This window comes from Thermobia domestica, chromosome 15, assembly GCF_964235325.1.
Source record: "Thermobia domestica chromosome 15, izTheDome1.hap1.1, whole genome shotgun sequence".
NCBI classification, from domain to species: Eukaryota; Metazoa; Arthropoda; class Insecta; order Zygentoma; family Lepismatidae; genus Thermobia; species Thermobia domestica.
Window position 1 is genome coordinate 184237508 of NC_137468.1, and position 19269 is coordinate 184256776.

At 35.3% G+C, this 19269-nt stretch overlaps 1 protein-coding gene across 3 annotated transcripts in view; it reads left to right on the forward strand.

Annotated features, from left to right (window-relative positions):
* PAN2 (PAN2-PAN3 deadenylation complex catalytic subunit PAN2) overlaps positions 1-19269 on the forward strand; it is a 127309-nt gene that overhangs the window by 41734 nt on the left and 66306 nt on the right. For all 3 annotated transcript variants that reach the window (XM_081740457.1, XM_081740458.1, XM_081740456.1), the window contains exon 9: positions 2560-2656. In XM_081740457.1, the coding sequence (XP_081596583.1) occupies positions 2560-2656 (97 nt within the window). The remainder of the gene's footprint in view (positions 1-2559; positions 2657-19269) is intronic.

Here is a 19269-nt window from a genome sequence, read left to right on the forward strand (position 1 = left end):
TATTTTCGTATTTTCTCCCATGCCTGATGTAACATTTTAATTTTAGAACTTATTGTAACTTGTAATATCTTCAGAATTCTAATTCTGCCTATAAACAAAATTAAAGAACCTATTTATCTTCACTTACAGAGTTCCCACCGACCTAGAAAATCTGTAAAACCTGAAAAAGTTCGGGAATTTTAAGTACGGATTTTTACCTCTCAGACCGTTTTTTTTTTTTTTTTTTTTAATCAAAAGATCCAATATATTAAAAAAAATCTTGTAGGTCTTATATCTGGAGAACTACATATAATGTAGTCAAACCCAAACTATCACTTAACTCAGTATGATGAGCTTATTCCGTACGCAGAAAATACGAAAACTCGATTTAGGGACCGTTCAAAAATTGTAGCTCCTGGTCCAAAAACTAATTAAAGACTCGTTGTAGAAAACAATGTAAGTGCGAAAAACAATAGTTAATGTAAGAGTAGAGACAAAAGATAGTACCTTGTGCCCAAGCGTCAGAAAATAGAAAATACTATTGCTTAGAAATACAACCTAGCATATAACGAAGGGAAGCTATGTATTAAAATCTAAGGCATAAACGTATTAAAAAAAAATAAAACAATTTCAAGGTGACACATTATTTTCTACAGTGATTCTTCAATTATTGGCCAAGATCGCAATCTTTTTTATTTTATTATTATTATTATTATTATTATTATTATTAATTATTTGCTTTACCCGGCTATTTGGTAGGGGATATTCTATAAAATAAATCAATTTGGTTCACAAAATCTTACCTTCACACTGTATACATGTACATGCATAACGAGTGTGGAACCCCCTGGTCTGGAAAAATATAGTTGCTTCTTTACATTATATATATAAACCTAAAATTCATAAGTCGTGATCTGGAAAAGTAAGGGAATTCGTGCTCGTCAAATAAGTCGGAACTCTGATTTATCTCATTGCTGTCATTTCTGGATGAATTGATCTTGACATGAACTTTTCGGTATGCTAGGTTGCCATTTTCCAATTGTTCTGGTTCAATAAAATATTTACGTGTAATGTTCATCCATCGTACTGTTCGTTCCACACGTTATACATATCTTTTTGCCCTCCATTCTTCAAGACTTGTCTTTGTAAAAGGTTAATGAGAACTTATATAGAAAATTTTTATATATCTGTACAATGCTACCTTGTAATACCCGTTCATTTGATATGAAGATCCGATACGGGTATCCTACTAAAACATTACTAGTTGCTAAACCTGTATTTTCTCCTCTTACCTGGATTCAAAATTTCCTGTCAGTTAAATATAACTGAGCCCAGTATACTTGTAAATTCAATTAACTTGCTATCGAGAACTTGTACGAATATCCCACTAAATCACTTTGACGAAACTTCTAAAGTCTGTGATGTTTTCCACCTTACTGGTACTTATGTCACTAAGTACAGTATGTGGCAAAACAAAATACTGAAATCACATTGTTAACATTTATTTATTTTGTTCTACAACATAACGAAACATAAGAAATATTGTTAAATGAATGTCAACTAAATGCTATTCAACCCATATTGTAAGTTTAAGAGGAATCACACCTGTACATCATGTGTTCGAAATGTTGACCATTATGTTGCACATATTCTTCGTAGCAGCCCTGTAGATCGATGAACATATTAGTGAATCGGGTTGCTGCAACGACAAAACAAATGATCGAATCTTCTCTCTTAATTTCGGTAAAGTGATAGGGGTTATCTGTTCGGACAATTGCTTCCTTCAGTATAACCCATATGTAGGCATCTGGAGTCGTGAAGTCAGGCGAGTAAGAAGGATATGGAAAACCGTTTTGTTGGAAATCAAGTGAGCAGAAGGACAAGTGACTTGCAGTATAGACAGAAACTTCGTCTTGCTGCATCCATTGTTGTTGTAACGACAGTCTTTTGGTGCGGCAAAAACGGCGCAACTCATGCAAGAATTGGTCAATAATCAACTGTCGATTGATGTAGCGATCGAAGTACACACAGGTTTCATCCTGTACCATATGTTGATGGAATCTTGAACTTCGTATGCCATAGCATCAGAGCAATACAGGCGCCTTTGGCGTGGGAGGCCCGGGTTCGATTCCCAGCGGGAGCTCATGTGGTTCGGATTCCACGTTAATCAGTAGGTCCACGTCTCATATAGCCTCGCTGCTGAACGGGACGTTAAACTCAAAATCAACTCAACTCAGAGCAATACAGTAGACGAGCGCGCTCATCTTCTGGGGTGAGATGCTGCCCCACGCCGTATGAGCAGAAAAAGTGCTCGGTAATAAATACCTTCTCGTGTGTTATGAGTAACAACTTCCTTCTAAGTGTACACTACGCTAGTCCATACATAAACTAAATACGCATGTGACGCTCACCGCCCGTACCCCATTAAATCTACGCACCATGCATAGGCGAATTTCAGTACTGTTTGTTTTGCCGCATACTGTAAATCCCTGATTGTTTGATTTAATTGTTACCAAAGATTAAAGTTATTTTGGAATGCTTGTGAGTTAAGTATTGAGATGTTTATTATCTTTGTTTCAGGCGAACTCCACCAATCGATCCAGAAATTCTGAGAACCATGAAAATGGTCGGGACAATTGGCTATGCACCGAATCCTGGTACCTGCCGAAGAAATCAAGCAAGTTCCTTTTAATTCACTGTATTTTGCACTTAGTGTTATTGTTTTCTTGTTACTTATTTAAGGATATTACTTATATTTTATTTAAAAATATTCTGTACATGTGATTGCAAGTGCCATTTAATTTTCAGAAATCATAGAATTTACTACTAGCTTTAAGAAACAGAAATCTGACTTCTTCCGTATGTGGTGCATGATTATAGTGGAATTCCTTGTGAATGCTCTATCTGTGGTGAAACAATAATACTGTTCACTTGTTCTTATTAACGTTAGGAGGAAAGATTCTTGTAAACAAACGTATTAGCTGACAGGTAAGTTTTATTTCATAAGATTGGTAAAGAAGGAAAGGACTATAGACAAATCTTTACCAGTTGGAATTTTTACCATTTTTTCAGTGTATTTCTTTTTAACACATATCATAGCAATAGGTACACGGTGGAGCAAAACAGTGTTAAAACTAAAAGAAGAAATTAAGCTTGACATTTCAATTGTTATTTATACATAAAAAGAGCCACGAATATTTAATATGACTTTTTGCCACCAACTATGCTTCAATATACAGTTTGAAATTCTTGTTCAAGGGTATTATATTATTTAAGCAGTATAACTCTTTTTCATTCTCAGCATGTTTGTCTACAAGGCACATCCAGAAAGTAAGTTTCCCACGCGTCCTATAACTAGGAAACCGTATGTTGCGCGATGCAGCTGCGTGCACGTGAGAAAATAAAATCCTAGCATGGTGCATGGCCAATGGAACTTTCCTAGTGCTCTCATCAGCGTCGTCACAATCCAGCTCCCGCCGCGTGTGAAGTGCGAGCAGTGATAAAAATTTTGAATGCACAGGGCGTAGCGACTATTGAAATCCACCGTTAGTTGTGCCAGGTCTACGAGCCCAATGTCATGAGCAAGCAGATGGTGTGTTGCTGGTGTAGACAATTTGCATCAGGGCGCTAAAATGTGCACGATGAGGAGCGCAGTGGAAGGCTAACCGTCGTCACGAACGACATTGTGGACCTTATTCGGGAACGCATCATGCAGAATCATCGCTTCACAGTAAAGGAATTCAGCGGTCAGTTTCCGCAGATTTCCCACTCCTTATTGCACACCATTGTCACAGAACGCCTGTTGATCAAGAAGGCGTGTGCCGAAGCAACTGACTCCAGAAGACAAAGCAAGATGCATCGGATCAGCATTGACATTTGTGCAACGCAACAGCTGATGATGGATTTCAATCGGCGCTATGCCCTGCGCATTCAAAAACTTTTTCACTGCTCGCACTTCACGCATTGTTGGAGCTCTACCACTGCCACGACGCTACTGAGAGCACTAGGGAAGTTCTGCTGGCGCATGCGCTAAGCTAAGATCTTACTCTCTCACGTGCACGAAGTCGCTTTGCGCCAAATACGGTTTCCTGGCTATGGAACGCGTGGGAAAGTTACTTTTAGGATGTGCGTCGTATATTAATGTATATATCACACAACAGTATTTTTCTGTTTTCGGATTGGAGATACACCTTCACAAATAGTATCTTTGAATTAGCCATAAGCAGTATAGTAGTGATCTCAGAACATTATTGAGTAGGGGTACGATACAGTTTTAAATGAGTACTTTAGAATAGCCAGTACAATTATATAACTTTCAGATGCTTTTTGGAGTCTTTACTGAACAGCAGTTCGCAGGAGCATATTCTATCTTGCATAAGTGGGTTCTTCCTTGCCATTCGGTGAATGGGTGTCTCGAGTTCAAATTTATTCTACAGTAAAAAAAAAATTACCTCTGAAAATGCCTTGCACAAAAATTTGATTCTATTTTGACATATGAGCTAATGCCACAGTAAGAGTGTTATGTTGGAAATTTATGTAAATTTATTTTCCCATAAGTACATCGCTTTGCTCTTGCGCTGTCTTAACAACCGAGTGCAAACCCTCAAATTAATGGAACGCTTTTCAGGTTAGAATTTTTTTTTTCTTCTCCATCGTGTATATGTATTTAAAATTAATAGGAAGTCATTGATTGAACAAAGATGAAAACTACCAATATTTTGAAATATAAAACAAATAGACTGACTTCCATTGCTTTCCAAACTGGTAAAGATTGTAACAGATTTATCAAATCTTGTTTTCGATATTCAGCCTCTAGCCAGAATCTCATAATAATAAGAAAAGCTTTAAGTTTACTCAACTGAAAGTAAATTAGATATTTTCCATCACCACCGGATAACGATTATAATAATTTAAGTATTAATGTGCTATAATTGCAGAATAGTCGTAATTACCTCAGAAGTGTTGAATGTTATTCGTGTAAAATGCCGAATAAATGCTCGAAATGCTATAAAAAAAGAGCCTATTTCCCTTAATTCATTGTGTTTTTTTTAAAGTGCAAAGTCAAAATATGAAAAGTAAGAAATATTGTTTATTGTAAAATTTATATGCATTCTTAATGAATTTGTGCCATCGTATAAAATAATGGCTTTTTAAGGAGGTATATATACATATATATTTGTAATGTCTAAGTTAGACATATATGGTGAATTCTGATTTGAAATGCATAAAGGTAAAAGTTCCTGATTTTTGAGTGGAAAGAAGTTGTACTATTTTAATATGCAGGGTGTTTCAAAATAGCACTGACCACGTTTGGGAGGTGATTCCTGACACCTAGATAAGACAAAAAAGTATAGACCATCCTAGGTGCAGAAATCTGTCATTCCGAAGTTATAGGCTGCCGAAAACATGAAACAATGAACTTTAAAGTCCATAGTTCCAATACAATGGGACCTACCGTAGTCGGGTCAAGACTTCACTGAGGAACTAATATGTACCCTATCTAAATATCCACGTTTCAGAATCCTGCGGTACTTACGCAACAATTTTTATACAGGGAGTTTGGCCACGGGCATATAACTTGAAGTCCTCACCAACTACCTCGATAAAAATTGTTGCGGAAGTACCTCAGGATTTTGAAACATAGATATTTGGATAGGGCACATACTAGTTCCTAAGTGAAGTCTTGACCCGACTACGTTAGGTCCCATGGTATTGGAGCTAGGGACCTTTAAAGTTCATTTTTTCATATTTTCAGCAGTCTATAACTCTGAAATGACGTATTTCTGCACCTAGGTTGGTCTACACTTTTTGGTTCATCTTGGTGTCAAGAATCACCTCTCAAACGTTATCGATGTTGTTGTGAAACACCCTGTATAGTATCTTAAAGTAAAATTTAGCATGCATTAGTTTTCAGGATGCAAATACATTACTTCGGTGTGTTATATATTTGATTGTGGAAGGATATCGCATGTGTTTCTGTCCACATCTTACATTAATTTAATATTTCTACGCAGGATTGCTAAAAAAAGAAAGAAAGAAATAACGAAATGCATGTTTTAGCTATACTATTTTTATTATTAGTTATTACCAGTAAAGTTATTTCTGAAGTGTTAAGAAATTGTTTTAACATACTATGTTTAATTATAATAAGATCATGAAAGTATTTTCAAGAAGTTACCCTTTTGTTTTCAGTAAATTTTATCAGATGTTGTTAATAATTTGTGATTAATCTTTTGATGAAGTGATCATAAAGATCATAGCTTGTTTCTGTGCGAAAGAGAAGTTACGATGCAAGAAACATTTCACAAGAGAAAATAGACTGATTATTACACTACCAAATATATTTTATAGTTCTGTTCGTTGTTATGTTTGATAATTTAAAATAAAGTTAAAACATTGAATAATATTGGAAAAACTTGTAGTTTTAATATATGAAATATTGGTGTGCTATACAACATTGACATTGATACATGATTGTTTTGTGGTTCATAAAAGAAATATGCATTAATATGTAAGTTTTATGATTCTATATAATTATGAAGTAAATAACCCAGTTCATAACACACCAATTCCTCCTTAGGCGCGAATTCAGTAATATGCAATGTGTTTAAAAAATGAGACCCAGAATAGAACCCGTATCTCCGGTTTACGTGCCGGTGCGTTAACCACTACGCTACATTTAAAGTCAGTGCGGACTGAGTCAGACTACATGCACCATACCACAACTTCTGCTATGCTTTGATGATTTAATGCTTACATTGAGCATCCACATTGATAGAATTCATAGCCATTCAGGAAGTGAACCAGGTAGCGTAGTAGTTAACGCATGTATATAGTAGCAGGAGACCTAAGTTCGATTCTCGATCCAGTCGCACTTTATTTTTTATAATTCTAGCATATCTTCGTGTGTATTCCTATGAAGGAACATTAAATTACGCAAGTGATCCTTATAGTGCGGTGGTTCACGCACGTGCTTTATGTTCATGAGGTCTTGCACTTGGCATCGATCCTCGATGGGAGTTACAGGGCTCGGATACAAATCCAAGTTGTGGGTCTGATCAATTTTTAAGTAGTAGACCCTGTCTCGTATATCCTTCGTGCTGGAAAGAGATGTTAAAATGTGGTAGATGCTGTCTCATACATCCTCTGTATTAAAAAGAGACGTTAACAAGTGATAGATTCTGTCTTATACATCCTCCTGCTGTAAAGGGACATTAAAAAGTGGTAAATCCTGTCTGGTACATCCCCCTACTGCAAAGGAACGTTAAAAAGAGATAGATCCGTCTCATAGATTCTTTGTGCTAAAAAGGGTCGTTAAAAAGTGATAGATCTTAACTCGTTCTTCGTGCTGAAAGGAGATTTTAAATAAGTGGTAGATCCTGTCCCATACGTCCTCCACATTAGAAAGAGACGTTAACAATTGTTAGATACTGTCTTATACTCCTCCTGCTGAAAACGGACGTTAACAAGTGATAAATTCTGTCTCATACATTCTCGATACTTAAGAGGACCGTTAAACTTTACGAATCAGTCTGTAAAATAACTAAATACTTTTGGTGCTACAGAAGATGAGAAATGCTCTAAAAAAAAAATAAATAAAAAATAAAAAAAAACAGCGTTTTTTTGCTGATTGTAAGATAGTCGTTTTACTACATTTAAGTATACTATTTCTTATTTGCTCAGGTTTTGAAACCCAATAGGAGTTTATATGGTTTGGATTGCCTATTAAACTTCAATTCCGTTATACGCAAATGCTGAGAAGGATGCCATTAGACTCCAAAACAACAAGCCAACACTTTTGTAAACAGATTTTGAGATAATTTATTCAAATCACATGAACATCTAAAATTAATTCATATTACGACAGTCATTTCATAAATAATGCACACTATGGCAACACTGTGGAGTGAATGATGAAATTGAGGCAAACATTTCGTCGGTTGAAGCTGAGGTCTTGAAGCAAGACGTGTGCTTGTGCGCTCACTAGTAAATACAGTGTAGCTGTGACAAGTGTTGGAAATGGAGGCGACAGGTGTCTCAAGTAACTTGTCTGTTGAAGATCAGAGATCGTATATAAAGATTGAAACCTTACGTGCCAAAACCCCATAGAAATTCACAGTGCCTTACGTGAAGTTTGTAGTGAGACAGCAGTGGATCGTAGTACTTATACAGTTTCTCGTTGGTCTACTCGTTTTTGCAGTGGTCGTGTGAGTATAAAGGATGATGCTACACCAGAATTGCCGTAATCATCAAGCGATGAAAAAAGTGTGCACGTATGGCAGATATACTTCAGGAAGATCGCTATGTGACATGTGAGTAACTTTCTGACATCACAGTAGCGGTCTGCACGGGCCGGAATTTTTAGCCCGGGCCCGGTCCGAGGCCCGACCCGACTCTGAAATATGTTTTAGCATTTAGGCTTGAGCCCGGCCCGAGCTCTTGTGATAATCCAATGAGCCCGAATTACAGAAATTTAATAATTAAGGAAAAATTGTATTTTTGTATACAGCAATTGGAGATCTTTTTTTTTTTTTTTTTTTTTCAGTTGTGCTTTAAAAGTTCTCCAGAAAGAACGGTACAATATATATCGTTGTACAGTATATTTGCAAAGTTAGGCCCAAGACATATGGTTGTATATTTAAATATTTACGGCCCGGGCCCGAAGTGATATATGATTCGTAGGCCGAGCCCATGCAGACCTCTACATCCCAGGGATTTCATCTGGGTCTGTATACCAAATTCTGACCAATTATTTTCAGAAGAGAAAAAATTGTGCTCGTTGGACCCCCCACTTCTTGGCTGCTGAAGAGAAACAGACAAGTCTGTTCATGCAACAGTGCTGATACAAAGATTCAACGTTGAAGGTGAGGACTTCTTGCGTTGCATTATTGGTATTGATGAAACGTGGATCAGAAACTTTGAACTGGAGTTGAAATCAAAATCCAACGAGTAAAGAGCTCCATCTTTTCCAAGACCAAAAAAGTGTCGTCGATCTCAATCAAAGGTTAAGCAAATGCTTATGATCACCAAGGCATTATCATAATAGACAGAGTTCCATGGGGAAGAAGTGTCATAGCAGCGTATTATTGTGAATTCCTGCTGAATCTGCACTGAAAAATGTGCAAAACCGGACTGCAGTTGCTCAGGACGGGTCCACTGATTCTCCATGACAACGCTTGCCCCCACATCGCTAATGCTGAACGTCAAATGCTTCGCAAATATCGGTTGGGAAATGTTACCTCATGCTCCGTACAATTCAGATATGAGTCCACCAGACTACGACCTGTTCCTAAAGTTGAAAAAACATATGCCTGGACGTCGGTTTCCATGTCGGGAAGAGCTTTCTACAGCAGTTACCCGAAACTTTTGACAACTTCACAAAGATGGCGTCCTTGATGGAATACAAAAGCTACCCGGACATTGGGATCAGGCTGGTTGTATCGAAGGCCTGTAACGAGATCCTCCCCAAACAATAAACGTGTAAGTCACAAAAAAGAAAAAAAAAAAAATAGTGTGCACTATTTATGAAATGACCTGATACATGAAATACATATAAATGGTGCTCATAACTTGCTTTGGAACAATGTGTACCTTAAAATAAAAATAAAGTCTAATCAAAGCAACCACTTATCACTGGTAATCTATGTGACATTTTCGTCAATATGTTGTAACGTCCGTGGTTCAAATCAGTAACACACACACAATATAATTAATGTCACTAACTTAAGGGAGTAACTTGGGAATATCCTACTTAATTGAACATTAATTATTTTTCCAAAATAACCACATTAAATAAATGTTTCATCACACTGGCTGGTGTCTTGCTGGTAGGTGGGTATAACGTTGATTTTATTTATTTATTTTATACTAAACATGGATCAGAGCTTGACCAGGCGGGATTCAGAGAAAAAAAATAACTACAAATTGGTAGCGATGAAGCATATGAAAATTTTATCATCCAACCAATTTTAAAATTCATTATAATAAAATCTTATACCACTGTTCCTTTCACTTACTAGACACTATTCAGTCTGACAAAGGCAATGATGATATATAGCCAAGATTGTAACACAGATTATTGATAATTAGTAGTAGTTTTGGTAGGATTTTATGTTTATTTATGAAACACACATTCCATGTACTATATTACGGTTCTTGATTTATTCCAACTTACAAACGCAAACAAACGTATATATTGATAATTTTAGTTAATGTATCTTGCCATATTTTTGTAGCTGTATTAGAGAATGATAAGTGAATATGATTTGTACAATGTCTCTTTACCAAGTTTATTCGTATTTAAATTATGAAATAATTCTGCCTTATTACAAATGTATACGTACGGGAAAACGAAGAGAAAAGTACATAGTACCAAGTGATCAGAAAAAGCGCAAAAGAAATTAGACTATGTTGACATACGCAATATAACTCAACAATATGATGCATAAATAGGGTGTTCCGAAAGAACAGCAAAATAGTTTAGGAAGTGAATCCTCACACGAAAAAAATAAATATATGTATACAAACGCGGGTGTACAAATGCGTCGTTTCGGAGCTGCTGCTATTATTATTATTACTATTATTATTATTATTATTATTATTATTATTATTATTATTATTATTATTATTATTATTAAGTATTCTGACTGCAGGCTAATCCTGGGACTAATGATTTTGTGTATTTCTCAGATTCTGGTTTGGAAATATTTCTTTCACTTTTCTCGAGTTTCAACTTCTTATTTTAACCCCCAATAGTTCCTTCTATTTTTCAAATCATCGAACAGTTGTATTTTTTTTTTTCAGTCTTTGCTTTCTTTGTCCTTCATGGCGCTACGCAAGATGTGTTCAATCCAGTTAGCCTTTCTATGAACAATGTTGCCTAAAGTGTCCTCTTCTCTCCCACCCGTTTTAAAAGTCATAGTCTGTTACTATCTTCGTCCACCATTTTATATTTTCGATCCTTATCAAACATCACATTTCGGAACTCACTAAATATTTCTTTTCTAACTTCCGTAGTGTCCAAATCTCTGGTGCATGGGGTTTTTGGTTCTATCCCAGCTCGCACCAAGTGAACTTTCTCGTGGACAAACACCGTGTACGTGGGTTTTCTAGGGGTTGTCCCGTTTCCTCCCACTTTTTATATTCCCTCATTTCATCCGTTTCTCATCATCACCGTTTTCTTTAGCCTAGCCAGCATAAGCGTGGGACGTAAAACCTAAAAATTGGCAGGAACGATAAAATAGAAGGTCGTAACTCGCAAGCGAAGTTTCGGGTCAAGGTTGAATAAAAGAGTATAGTAATTATTTTAAATTTAGATCCCATTCACGCACCAATGAATGTGGAACAGAGATGGTAACAGGGTTAACCTTTAAATATTGAAGATAATTCAAGAGATCTAGAAACAAAGAATGGCGGATCAGGAATTGAAAACTGGCATATTTCATATTCTTTAGCATATTAATGGAATCTTGGCCTAAAATAATTATTACGCTCCCTTTAACCCGACTTCCATTCGATATTTCGTTCTTGAACTACTTTTATTCGTATCATTCCTACCTATTTCCGGCAGGCAACAGCTCCGAAGTGATGCATCTGTACACTCATATATATATATATATATATATATATATATATATAGGGTGACTCAAAAGTCCATTGACACCTTGAAAAATTTGAAGCCGGAAGGGAACAAGTACAAAGTAAGTATGGCAACTGATATTTGGTGAGGAGCCGCAACATTAGGGTGTATGTCGATCATGGCCACCATTTTGGATACGAGTAGAAATTTTTAAATGGGAAGGGGACATGTGGCATAGTAAATAACACTAGCTTGAGCTCAGGAATGCTTTTGTGTTTTTTTCAGTGTTGAAGGATTCGAAACTCGCTCGGCAACGAAGAGAGATTATGTCAGTTTCAATGTCATTTTTCACGTTTGGGCCTTCACAAATCCCGAACCCTCCAACATTGACAAAATACAATTACAACGCTGCATTCGTAAGCTGGAGTTAGTGTTATTTAATATGCCACATGCCCCATCCCATTAAAAAAAAAATCGACTTGAATCCAAGATGGCGGCCACGATCATCATACAACCCAAAAGGTGCAGCTCTCCCCAATATTAGTTGCCATACTTACGTTTCACTTGTTCCCTTCCGGTTTCAAATTATAAGTGTGTCCAAGGACTTTTGACTCACGTTGTATAGATATTTATTTTTTTCTTGTCAGAACACGTTTCTCAAAGATATTTGATGCTGTTTCCGAATACCCTGCATTTCAACTGACTATAACTGATTGTGTCTACGCAAGTAACTCATTATGTTATTATATTCAATGGGTTTTAAACTAATCGTATAAGCTGAATAAGTTCTACGACGTTCCAAGTGTAAGTTATAAAATATTTAAGCCAATATACTTATCATAATGAAAAAAATGATGGTTTTATCACTGTGTATATACATCGCTGATATGAATTGATTACACAGGGATTCCGGCGGTCACTGTCTTATTAATTATGATTAGAACCTAAGATTACGTGAAACTCATTGAAGGAAGTAATAAGCACTTAAATTTCGAACTGAGGAATGTATCATCGAAAGGAGTATGAAAGGAAGAAAAGATTCTAAAAGATTAGCCTCAAGACTGGATTTTTATCTGTATTATTTGTTTTCTTCTCTCTTCTTTACTCTCAAGAGCCTATTTAAATACAATTTATTTTAATGTTTATACAGGATGTTCCAAAACAGCACGGACAGCGTTTGGGAGGTGATTCCTGACACCAAGATAAGACAAAAAGCATAGATCAACCTGGGTGCAGAAATCCGTCATTTCCGAACTATAGGCTGCCAAAAACATGAAAAAATTAACTTCAAAGATTTATAGCTCCAAAACTATGGGTCTTACCGTAGTCGGGCCAAGAGTTCACTTAGGAACTAATATGTGCACTATCCGAAAATCCATGTTTCAGAATCCCGCGGTACTCACGCAATAATTTTTATGAAGGGAGTTTGACTATGGGCATATAATTTGACGTACTCACCAACTGCCTCTATAAAAAAATTGTTGCGGAAGATTCTGAAACTTGGATATTTGCATAGGGCACATACTATTTCCTAAGTTAAGTCTTGACCCGACTACGGTAGGTCGCATATTAGAGCTATAAATCTTTAAATTTAATTTTTTATGTTTTCGGCAGTCTATAACTCCGAAATAAGGGACCCAGGTTAGTCTACACGTTTTGTCTTATCTTCATAACATGAATCACTTCCCAAACGTCGGTGTTGTTTTGAAACATCCTGTATATCTACACTGGGTTTCCCTCTTTTTAACCACCTAAAACTTGTACCGAAAATAGATCGGAAATGGTAGATATAATCGATGCTATGTTGTCACAGATGTAAAGGAAGAAGAAGATGTCAGAAGGATTTCGTCTGTCACTCTCCAGTACCACCAAATTTGAAGTGTTGCGAATCCAACATAAACTTTTATTTCAAATGATATGACATCAGATTATTACATATTTCAAACGTACATGTTAAAAATAGAGATTTCAATCACAATCATTATTCAGTATTGCAAAATAATAACGCTACTGTATCACAAACACAGAAAATTTGCAGTCCTCTACAACAGGAATAACGAAACTGAAACGGACGGTGAAATGCAAATGCAAAGAACCTTCCTGTCAGATACTTTGACCAACTTTCCCGTGGTCCGAAAAGTCAAACACTATCAACCCCTACAACACGTAAAAAAATTAAATATGTAAATAACAAAAACAAAATTTTCGAAAAAGGCCTAATTATCGGTGTTTTAATACCTGCGCGATCTGTTTTTTTAAGCCCATCGATTTATATTGGGGGAGCTATTTTGCAGTTTTCTTTGCAATGGCCTGGAATTTTAATGGTTTGGTTTTATTGATTTTTTCTTTACATCTATTTAAATGTTCCTGTCATGGTGAAAATGTAAGTTTTCTATAAAATTTTAAAATAATTTAATAACCAAATTAAATTTTAAATAATATATTAAATACATGTAATCCAAGTTCATTTCTAAAAAGAATTGACATTCAATTAGGCTTCTGTAAATTAAAACTAATCACTTGGCGTGACAGTCTTTATGAGGTTGAATCTCTTCGAACTCCACCTGTTAGCGATCAGCTGAATTAAGACAGTCGAGCGACGAAAATGTGCTTAGCGCGCTGCGTCGCTCTGTTTCTGTACAGGCGTATTAGGAGGTTTCTAAGATCTAGTGGCCGTCAGGTTTTTTTTTTTTTTTTTTTTTTTTATTCACGTGACTCTCCAGTTTGCTTCACGACGCTGGTGATACGCCGAAAAATTGGGAAACACCGGTCAGGAATTGAACCCAGGACCACTCGGACGTGAATCCTAACTACTAACTACTAGACCACAGTGTTTCTTCTGTGAATCCTCATCAATAAAATTCCAAATCATTTCAAAGAAAAGAGGAAAATAATTCACCGTACAAATTATTGTGTTAAAAATCAAGTGAGACTCATGTACACACCGGTAAATCTTTCTTTTCCACTTTTTCCTTCCCTATGTGATGAGGCATGTAGCGGAAGAGTCTACAGTATATGTTCAACACCGGTAAATCTTTTCCACTTTTTACTTCCCTATGTGATGAGGCGTGTAGCGAAAGAGTCTACAGTATATGTTCAACATCGGTAAATCTTTTCCACCTTTTCCTTGCTTATGTGATGGGGTGCTTAGCGAAATACCTTACATTGTACATTCTTTATTTTTGTGCGATAATATTTACATTACTTCCTGAAATTGTTCACAAAGGGGTCACAGGACCTGAAGTTTGTTCATGTAGAGGCGACATTTAAAACTTGTATTTATTGAAAATTGGGTATTTGGAGAACAGACTATTCAAGTTGCACTGTTGAAAAATGGATTACTACTTAAAAACTTATAGTAAATGCGTGGTTATGTATTTGTTATTGTTTTTTTGATAAGTTATGTATATTAAGAGAGTTAATTTCCCACCGAAACCCTACTATTGGTTGTAATCATTCGAAATCAGCGAAGGCTATACATATTGGTAAGTACCATTTGTTCCAGATTTTTGGAACTTCATCCAATACATGTTAGTATAGCGTATCATTTGAATCTTATAATTATTGTTTTGAAACTGGATCTATTACAATATTTATTCACTGTCATACAAAGTAATGTCTGATCCAGGTGGCAGTGTAATCAGGCCACATGTTCATCCTAATTTGAAACTAAGGAAAAATATTAATAATAATCATAGGTACACTGTTCCACATAAATTATTGGGAGCTTCACGCGCAGTTTATTTCGCTTGTGTTCAGTGGATAATTTTAGCTTTAGAATACTCGCATAAACTCTTTTAAAATGTTCATTCCAAGTTATCTCTTTTAATAGTTTAGATAAAATTCCGTTGAGTAAAGACGTTCCTTTTGAATAAAGAAAATTTATCCGACAATTTAATGCCTAAATAATCTTGAAATTCTTAAAAGTGCAAGAAAGACAAAAGTAAGTTAAAAAAAAAAAAAAAAAAAAAAGTTTTGTGGAAGTATTAGTAATAGATAGGCTTTGCATCAGCCTTTCTTCCTTTCACACTTGAAACTGACAGCCATATTTAGCTGTTGAAATATTCAACGAAATTCGAACTACGTTTTATCGTAAATGTCTACTTCCTGTACCTGAAATTTAATGTCTGTATGTTCAATGCTTTTCTAATTTTCCATTATTTGAATGGAAATACTTTTCATTTATATATATAAATAATCATTACTTTTAATTTTACACTTATCCTTATAAATTTTGGCTTTTGTAAAGGTAAATTATAGACTTCCACTCAATCAGCTACAGCATCATCCCTATTTATCCTAGAATCATAGTTCGTACCTCATTTTCTTAAGAATAGAATTAACCTTTCAAACGGTAATATTCATATTTCCCTATTATGTCCCTATTATTTAAAAATTTTGACACCCTCTGGATCCCCCAGTGTAAACGTCCAAATCTCAAAATCAACTGAAAATTACTAAGGCTTGTACTAAACATGTGTGTAGAAAATTTCAAGCTTCTATCTTAAATAGTAAGGGCGGGAAGAAAATATTTACCAATGAGTCCCACAATTACTCAAAAAGACACGAATATAATATAAAAATTTCCTGAGACATCCCTATTTATCCTAGGGTCATGGTTCATATATTATTCTCTTCAGAATAGAACAGACTTTCAAACGGCACCATTCACGTCTCCGTCATGTATCTCAGGTGGGAAAGTCGCGAAAAAAGGAATTTTTTTTTATTTTATTTTTATTTTTCACATTTTTGCCTCTCTGGACCCAATTTCTCTGTTTTAACGCAGAACTCTGAAAAATACTAAGAGATGCGCTGAATGTGTGTGCAAAATTTCAATCTTCTACATGCAAAAATAAGCTCGCCAAAAAAAAATAAAAATAATAAAAATAGACATAAAGAATATTTCTTTTTAAAGGTATGACGTTATCACCCACTATGTGTCGACGCAGAAAGGCGTGAAACCATACGTAACGTGTTTTACAATGCCTCCATGGTTTAGAAAAAAACGAAGTACAAAGCTTTATTGTTACTTTTTTTAGTCGAATAATGAAGAAAACTACTTTAGAGCCTAACGATAGGCACAAAAATTTATAAGGATTAAATTAATTGATAGGACTGTTTTGAGTAATTTTTGTTTTTTTCGTATTACACTGTTGGCACTATGTACTCAATCTGAATGTGAACAAAACAAAAAAAAAAAAAACTATTCGTTATTTCGGATTGATGTATCGAGAGAGATTTCTATTAAATGAGTATTGTTTGTCCAAAAAGTCATAATTTATTAATTTTTCAGTTATTTATTTATTAGAGTAAAGTGCTCCGTCATCACTCCCTAGTTTGTAAGTGTTTGAAAATAATATATAAGTAGAATTTTTCCTTTCAGCTTTGAAATGTGAAATTTTGATGAAAAGGACTTGGTCGGTATGTAAACTCTTTCAAATTTAATCTTACAGTGGAAATAATCTTTTTCATTGCACAGGGGGAAAACTTTTCGCTAAAGCATCGTTTAATTGGTAATAATGTAATAATATTTCACAATAGCAATACTAATACTGTGTACATTTTATTGAATGCTTTTTTTTTTATCTTTTATTAAAATGATACAATAATTTGTGGCAAATCAGAAATCTCTTAAAGAATGTTTGTGTTCTGTTTATTTCTTATGTCTCAGAAAATAAAATGTTACTATTGTATGTTCTTTTAAACTGTTCAGTCGTTAAGCTTTTAAACATATTTGTATTATAGTACTGTAAATTACACAGACACACAAAATAAAGTAAACGTTCTGTGCACTGGTCCCCAGGGTATGGAGTCTTTTTTTTTTTTTTTTTCACAGAATCCAAATTTTGAAACCCCAGGAAGATCGATTGTGTCAATATTTTGTTATGGGCAAAAACTTGAGTCATTTTGGATAGGGAAGATACACGTAACACAAACTCTGTGCAGTGGACCGCAGGATACGAATTCGATGTACTTTGTTACACATAATTCGAATTTCAAAACACCAGGATGATTGATGGTGTCAATTTTGTTTTATGGGCGAAAAACCTGTGTTCTCCCTATTCAAAATCACTCAAGTTTTTCACCCATAAAAAAATTCACGGTCCAAGGTTTCGAAATTTGTATTATGTGTAACAAAATACATCGAATCCACACCCTGGGATACTCTGCACGTAACTATTTTTGTGTATATGTTACATGTATCCTTCCTATCTAAAATCGCTCAAATTTTCCACCCATAAAAAAATTCACGGTCCAAGGTTTCGAAATTTGTATTATGTGTAACAAAATACATCGAATCCACACCCTGGGATACTCTGCACGTAACTATTTTTGTGTATATGTTACATGTATCCTTCCTATCTAAAATCGCTCAAATTTTTCACCCATAAAAAAATTCACGGTCCGAGGTTTCGAAATTTGTATTATGTGTAACAAAATACGTCGAATCCACACCCTGGGATACTCTGCACGTAACTATTTTTGTGTATATGTTACATGTATCCTTCCTATCTAAAATCGCTCAAATTTTTCACCCATAAAAAATTCACGGTCCGAGGTTTCGAAATTTGTATTATGTGTAACAAAATACGTCAAATCCACACCCTGGGATACTCTGCACGTAACTATTTTTGTGTATATGTTACATGTATCCTTCCTATCTAAAATCGCTCAAATTTTTCACCCATAAAAAAATTCACGGTCCGAGGTTTCGAAATTTGTATTATGTGTAACAAAATACGTCAAATCCACACCCTGGGATACTCTGCACGTAACTATTTTTGTGTATATGTTACATGTATCCTTCCTATCTAAAATCGCTCAAATTTTCCACTCAAAGAAATCACGGTCCGAGGTTTCGAAATTTGGATTATGTGTAACAAAATACATCGAATCCACACCCTGGGATCCACTGCACGTAACTATTTTTGAGTATATGTTACATGTATCCTTCCTATCTAAAATCGCTCAAATTTTCCACTCAAAGAAATCACGGTCCGAGGTTTCGAAATTTGGATTATGTGTAACAAAATACATCGAATCCACACCCTGGGATCCACTGCACGTAACTATTTTTGAGTATATGTTACATGTATCCTTCCTATCTAAAATCGCTCAAATTTTCCACTCAAAGAAATCACGGTCCGAGGTTTCGAAATTTGGATTATGTGTAACAAAATACATCGAATCCACACCCTGGGATCCACTGCACGTAACTATTTTTGAGTATATGTTACATGTATCCTTCCTATCTAAAATCGCTCAAATTTTCCACTCAAAGAAATCATGGTCCGAGGTTTCGAAATTTGGATTATGTGTAACAAAATACATCGAATCCACACCCTGGGATCCACTGCACGTAACTATTTTTGAGTATATGTTACATGTATCCTTCCTATCTAAAATCGCTCAAATTTTCCACTCAAAGAAATCACGGTCCGAGGTTTCGAAATTTGGATTATGTGTAACAAAATACATCGAATCCACACCCTGGGATCCACTGCACGTAACTATTTTTGAGTATATGTTACATGTATCCTTCCTATCTAAAATCGCTCAAATTTTCCACTCAAAGAAATCACGGTCCGAGGTTTCGAAATTTGGATTATGTGTAACAAAATACATCGAATCCACACCCTGGGATCCACTGCACGTAACTATTTTTGAGTATATGTTACATGTATCCTTCCTATCTAAAATCGCTCAAATTT